Here is a 6,896-nt window from a genome sequence, read left to right as displayed (position 1 = left end):
GCCCCCTGCCACACCCCAACCCCCTGCCACATCCCACACCCCAACCCGCTGCCCTGAGCCCCCTGCCACATCCCACACCCCGACCCCCTGCCCTGAGCCCCCTGCCACATCCCACACACCAACCCCCTGCCACATCCCACACCCCTCCCGCACCCCAACCCCCTGCCCTGAGCCCCCTGCCGCACCCTGCACACCACCTGCACCCCAACTCCCTGCCCTGAGCCCCCTGCCGCATCCCACACCCCTCCTGCACTCCCTGCCCTGAGCCCCCGCCGCACCCTGCACCCTTTCTGCACCCGCTGGGGGCAGCGTTGGGGTGTGGACTTCGGGGAAGGGGTTGGATTGGGGCAGGGAAGGGGTGGAAAGAGGTGGGGCCTAATGGAAGGGGTGGAGTGCTGGCGGGGCCAGGGGCAGCAAGTGGGGGGTGTCAGTGATGTGGCCCTCGGTTCAATGCACTAGTCCTCATGTGGCCCGTGTGGTCATTTGAGTTTGAGACCCCTGATCTAGACCATTCCTGACAGGTGTTTGTCTAACCTGCTCTTAAAAATCTCCAATGACGGGAGATTCCACAACCTCCCTAGGCAATTTATTCCAGCGCTTAACCACCCTGACAGCTAGGAACTTTTTCCTGATGTCCAACCTAAACCTCCCTTGCTGCAATTTAAGCCCATTGCTTCTTGTCCTATCCTCAGAGGTTAAGAAAAACAATTTTTCTTCCTCCTCCTCGTAACAACCTTTTACATACTTGAAAGCGGTCATCATGTCCCCTCTCAGTCTTCTCTTCTCCAGACTAAACAAACCCAGTTTTTTCAATCTTCCCTCCTAGGTCATGTTTTCTAGACCTTTAATCATTTTTGTTGCTCTTCTCTGGACTCTCTCCAATTTGTCCACATCCTTCCTGAAATGTGGCGCCCAGAACTGGACACAATAGTCTAGTTGAGGCCTAATCAGAGTGGAGTAGAGCAGAAATGGTACAGTGAAGCCTAGAGACTGTAGCCCCTAAGGAACATGCTACGTCTGATTGGGTAGAACCTTCACCACAGGGAGGGGAAGGTGAATGACCTCAGTGAGCTTCCCCATACTGACCGGTTTGCCCAGCTCTGAGTGGGAAAAGAAGGGGCTGCAGAGAAGCAGCACACATTTCCAGGGGAAAGGATGAAGTCTGCTCCTAACCATTATTCTGCTGTTGGCCCTCCTCAGGGCATGGGAGACCAGAGGAGCTGACACAAAGGGAAAAGGATCATGGGAAATATAAAGACAGCAGACGGGCTTAAAGAGACAGGGGAATAGCCTCCTCCTACTTACCCACTCAGGTAGAAGCTGAAGAGCGGGGCACTGATGAGGTTCTCCTGGATCAGACCTTGCATCACAGTAGTGGCACCGCCAGCAGCAATGGCAGGGAAACCCAGACCGAGGATCCCATCGAACTGAGCATAGACAAAGTCGGTGCCAGGCTCAGTCTCACTCAGGCCAAACTCCTGTTTTGTGATGGAAACGTCCTGGATCTGCAGAGCAAGAGATGGGAATAGCCATTACAACCAGACAGAGCAAGCAGGCCACTGAACCTAGCAAACCCAGGAAGGAGAACTTTGGGTGCACTTATCTAACCAGCCAAGAAATCTCAGAGCACTTTCTGTGGGTATCATCACCTCCATTTTATAGATAGGGAAACAGGCACAAACAGGGGAAGCTATTTACCTAAAGCTTACCCAGCCCGTCAGAAACAGAGTTGAGAGTAAAAACCAGATCTCCCGACTCCCACTACTAGACCACGCTGCCTCTTACAATAATATGTTGTTACTACTAGCAAGACCCACTGAGGCTCAGACATTCCTCCAAAGCTCTGCAACTAGTGGATGTCCAACTAAAGAAAGGCTTCCCAGCTACAGGTGCCTCTCCATACACAGCCCGGGGGTCTGAAGGTTCACGGTGTTGAAAAAAGAATGCTGAGTGCCTTGGGTTTTGTTTGAAATACTCCCAAACATCCTGTTCCCCAACCACCTCATTTCTGAAAGCCCACTTCAAAAACCCAGATTATATCCTTATCATCTGGAGATTAAAAGTGGAATAGATGTCTCGGTTCTGGCCCTCGGCAAGGCATTGTTTGAACAGAAAATTCCCCAATGAGTGATGGGCCGTATATTCACTAGCTAGAGTGAGTGATCTCAGCCCCCTCATGGCAGGGCCTACAGGGGAAATCAGAGACTTTCTACCGCTGCCTGCTGAAGGAGTTCGGATGCTAGCACCTGCCAGCTCATGCGAAGCTCAAATAACTATGTCATCTCCTCAGCTGATGCTATTACTTACTGTCACGGTGTCATAGCCAAAGACTCCAGTGAGACTGCCACTGCCGTACTGCAGAGAGAAGGTCTGTCCATTGGAAGAGTAAGTGGAGGAGTCATTGGGGTTGAACAGAGTGTGGGTGGCTAGAGGTAAACACAGATCAGCGTCAGTTGTCAGCTTGTGCAAATAACCGATTCAGAGTCGAAGCTCCCCACCCCGAACTGAGCCCAACACTAATCCCCTCTAGAAATGTCCAATAATGGCAAAACTTGACCTTTCTGTAGCACCTTCCCCCTGCGGTTCTCCAACACTTTGCACCCGTTACTAATCAATTAAGCCTCACCGCTCCTCTTTGAGGTAGGTCTAATCACCCGCACTTTACAGGTGGGGGATGAAGGCACAAAACAGGGCAGTGACTTGCCCAATGAGACACAACCCGGCCCCACAATCCTGTTCTTTAGCCACGGGACCATCCTTCCCTGGCTTGCCTCTTTCTTTGCATGCAGCCGTCTGAAACTGTCACATGTGCCTACACTGATTGAAACAGTTTTTTGGGGCTTCAGACACCTCAGCAGTGGAGCTGTTATGGGACTGAAAGCATTTGAATAGGAATTTCTACCCTTTGTAATACACGGATTGATTTTATTTTTATAGACATATAAACAGGGTAAGAAATAACGCTGCTGTAGAAGATCCAAGAAAGACAACTGTGAAGGTCTGGACATGTGTCAAGAGCAGACGCAGGAAGGATACCAGACAGGGTGAAAGATACCAAATTGCAAGCAGGTAGAAATAGAGGAAGACCAAGGATGCGCTGGACGGACATGGTGGAGACTGACATACAACAAAAGGTTCAAAGATGAACAAAGCCACGAAGCTGGTACGAGGTAGGAAGTGGTGGACAGACTTTGTTCGGCCTCAAGGGTCACAGCTGAGCTGATGGATGGGAAGCAAAGAAGAGAAGAATAATTTGTGTGTCCGTGTGTGTATTATATAATCAAACAGTATCTATTTTAAATTATGTGCGCGTGTATATCTAAAAATAAATCAATTATTATTTGAATTCCCGTAAGAACCTAGGAGCCCCAGTCATGGACTAGCCCCCACTGTGCCAGGCGCTGTACAAACAGAACAAAAAGAGGGTCCCCGCCCCACAGAGCTTCCAAACTACGTAAATGACATGCGCTTCCATAGTCTTGGCTATCTTTCTGTCTGCAGTGGGACTTCAGAACACTGCTAGCATATTGGGATTTGAAGGGCGTCTACATTATTCCTGACGAACAATCCGGATTACGGCTCGGTCAGTGCCCAGGATGGGATACTGTGATAGAGAACCTCCCTCCATGGTAGAGACATTTCCATCGGCCCCTTGTGCATGGCGATTACTCACTGCAGGCCTGGCTCTGGCAGTACGTCGAGGGCACCCACAGGTTGGAGGAGCCGGTGTCGAAGAGAACCAGGAAGCTCTGGGGTGGGGTTCCAATGCTGATTGCCCCATAGTAGGACATCTAGAGAAAAGGGGGCATTCTTTTCATCACAGGTTCTCCTCCTCATGATCCATGTCACTTGCCAACCAATAGTACTATTGAGCATGCTGGAGACAGTCACTGCCATCTGCACCACATACGTAATCTCAAACCAATGGGGCTGCCAGGTGGGTGGATGGTGACAAGAGACGGTGGAATCTCATGCAGTTAGAGGTTTTGCAAAGAACTCCAACTCTGCTAGAGGGTTTCCAAAAAAGGGCAAACTTTCCCCCCTTCCATTTTAACCCTTCGCTTTCCTCCAGAGAGATTCAATTTCTTAAATATATATTCTAGCTAGAGGGCAGCCTGTGCTCTTTATTAGGGCCGAGAGAATTGTTGGGTCTTTTACTCCTCACAGAACAAAAATCTATATGGAGGAACCACAGGGCATAGCTGAGTCCCAAATAACTGTGTTTACTAACTACAGCAGAACCTCAGAGTTACGAACAGCAGAGTTCTGACCTGATTGGTCAGCCACACACCTCATTTGGAACTGGAAGAACACAATCAGGCAGCAGAGACCAAAAAGAAAAGCAAATACTGTACAGTACAGTACTGTGCTAAATATAAACGACTAAAAAAATAAAGGGAAAGTTTAAAAAAAAGATTTGACAAGGTAAGGAAATTGCTCCCGTGCTTGTTTCAAAATGGCTAAAAGCAGCATTTTTCTTCTACATAGTAAAGTTTCAAAGCTGTGTTAAGTCAGTGTTCAGTTGTAAACGTCTGAAAGAACAACCAGAACATTTTGTTCAGAGTTACGAACATTTCAGAGTTACAAACCACCTCCAGTCCTGAGGTGTTCGTAACTCTGAGGTTCTACTGTAGACACAAACACGCAAGGCTTAGCTACATACATGTGGCTGCTCTGGTTGGCTGCTCTAGAACACGGTGACCACCATGAGAGGGCTCACAAACTATTTAAAGGGATACTACCCGATTCCTGTACACTACAAGAACCGTCCTACAGAAGATGGGCTGGTGCAAGTTGGAGATCATATTTTCCATTTGAATTTCTCGCTTTCCTCCCATCCTTGCTCCATGGTTGACAGCCTCTATCTTTTCCTTGTCTCTGCTCCATTTTTGTCATTATTTTTTCCAATCAGGCACATACTCACATCCAGGTAGTTAACCAGGGCCTCATAGGCAACAGCAAAGTTGTTGAAGTACTTGCTGGCTGGGTCATACTTGTGGTTCTTCAGGTAGTCCCTGAGTACGCCCTTCTCCTTCATCACCTCCCGCATGGATTTGAATTTCTTCAGGGGGATTCTGCACAGAACAGAAAGACAGCGATCAAGTCTCCCCTCAGTAGCACTGCCCCCATTTTACAGATAAGTAAACTAATGCAGAGAGAGATTAAGTGATTCGTCCAAGGTCACAGAGCCTGTCAGTGGCAGTGCCAAGGACAGAACCCAGGAGTGCCACTCTCCTTCTCAAACCACTCCCCACAACGTTCCTATTCTTTCCTTCACACCAGCATAATCAGCAATCGCTGTCAAGTGGCCACACTGTTATTCCATGCTCACCTCACCATCCCCTCTGAGAGGTGGAGACACACCAAGGCGAGGATCAGCCACTTCATGATGCTCTTCTTTTGCAAGCAGTTTCTAAACAGTCCCCCAGTTCAGTCCTGGACACCGCGGTGGCTGAGGTTGGAGTCCCAGGCTCCCTGCCTATATACCCAAAGGGTGCACTGTTGTCTCCGCCTCCTTTTGCCACTATCTCATTCACATATCAGAAGCTTATCAACTGTCAATAACACTTCATGCTGCGGCTTGCCCTAACAGGGCTAAGGGCCCTTTATCTCAAGAACAGCTGCTTAATCAGAAGGCTAATTGCCATTTTACTTTTAAATTACTCTTTGAAGAGAAATGTTGGAATGATAAGAGGAATCGAAGTTCTTAAACTCCCAAAACACCCAACAACCCACCAGCTTGTTCCCCTTTATCTTCCACTTGCTTGCAGTCTGATAGTTCTATCGCATGTTTTCTCCAAAGGAGGAAAAGTTTGATCACACACAGTAGCTGGCTTATAATGGAAAGAACAACAAGATTATAATAGTTTTGGGTGACCTGCATTGTTTCCATCCCAATACTCACCTGTAACTTTTCAAGAGGCCAGACAAGTACAAGGGTATGTAATGTTCCTCAGAGAACAAAACATGGTGGTGTGGGTTGCATATCGAAACAGCCTCTGCTGATTAGGGGAGCTCCATTCACCTTGGAAGGCAGGAATGTCCCCATTGTGGCCTTTTAAAAACAACCAAGGGGTGAATTTTAGGGAAGGATTTTTATAACCCCCAAGAGCCCCATTGTTTGTGCAACTGTATGTTTAATTTGCATTTGCAGTTACACTGAGTGCGTGACAGTACATCAAATCTTTGCATGTAAGTACAGTAAAAATTGCAGTAGTGAGGCCAGCTAAGTACTTAAAAGAGATTATGCAAGGTTAGGTGAGACTCTTACATGCAAAAAACCAAACATTAAAGTCATCATTAGCCCCACAAATATCCAATTTGCCCTCAAAAGTAATTGCAGGTGCACTGGTAACGCTTAACCTTAACTCTGCCCAGTAGTTACACTAATGGAGCAGTGGGAGATGCACAAAAAGTGTCTTTAAAAATCAGTTTTGTCTAAGCTGAGATACCAAACACTAAAATGCCTTAATCGTAATCTTATTGCTATTAAATGGTGTCACTACAGAGCAGAGTTAGTTATTTGGGTGCCTTCACCGTGCATTTCCGTTTCTTAATAAAAATCTTAACTCTGAATTTCTTGGGTTTGGAGATGATCACGGTCCTGTTTTTCACCTTGCCATACTGAGATGCACTCTAAACCTTAATTCCATTTTAATCGTTTTTTGTCTGGGACTTAATAGAATACTTAGGGTTGCCAACATTGTATTTCAAAAATAAAGGCCGGTTTTCATAGCGCGCGCACACACACATCGATCTGGCTGACACTGCGGAGAGGTGGGGGTGGCAACTTGCCAAAACTTGGTGTCTGTAGTTTGCATATTTATTATTATTATTAAGCAACACTCACCAGGGTATTTCTTGCTGCTTTTTGCAGCTCCTGATCCTCTTGTGCG

General features: G+C 47.5%; 1 protein-coding gene across 1 annotated transcript in view; it reads right to left on the bottom strand.

Moving 5' to 3' along the window:
* Positions 1 to 5,065, bottom strand: part of LOC113407151 (gastricsin-like) — a 19,362-nt gene extending 14,297 nt beyond the window's left edge. The window contains exons 1-4 of the mRNA XM_026655251.1: positions 4,925 to 5,065; positions 3,674 to 3,791; positions 2,308 to 2,426; positions 1,306 to 1,505 (exon numbers count right to left, since the gene is read on the bottom strand). Of these exons, the coding sequence (XP_026511036.1) occupies positions 1,306 to 1,505; positions 2,308 to 2,426; positions 3,674 to 3,791; positions 4,925 to 5,050 (563 nt within the window). The 5' untranslated portion in view covers positions 5,051 to 5,065. The remainder of the gene's footprint in view (positions 1 to 1,305; positions 1,506 to 2,307; positions 2,427 to 3,673; positions 3,792 to 4,924) is intronic.
* Positions 5,066 to 6,896: the final 1,831 nt, after the last annotated feature.

The sequence above is a fragment of the Terrapene carolina genome, unplaced genomic scaffold (genome assembly GCF_002925995.2).
Source record: "Terrapene carolina triunguis isolate 2854851 unplaced genomic scaffold, T_m_triunguis-2.0 Scaffold199, whole genome shotgun sequence".
NCBI classification, from domain to species: Eukaryota; Metazoa; Chordata; order Testudines; family Emydidae; genus Terrapene; species Terrapene triunguis.
Note: the sequence above shows the minus strand (reverse complement) of the source record. Positions and strands in the feature narration are given on the sequence as shown.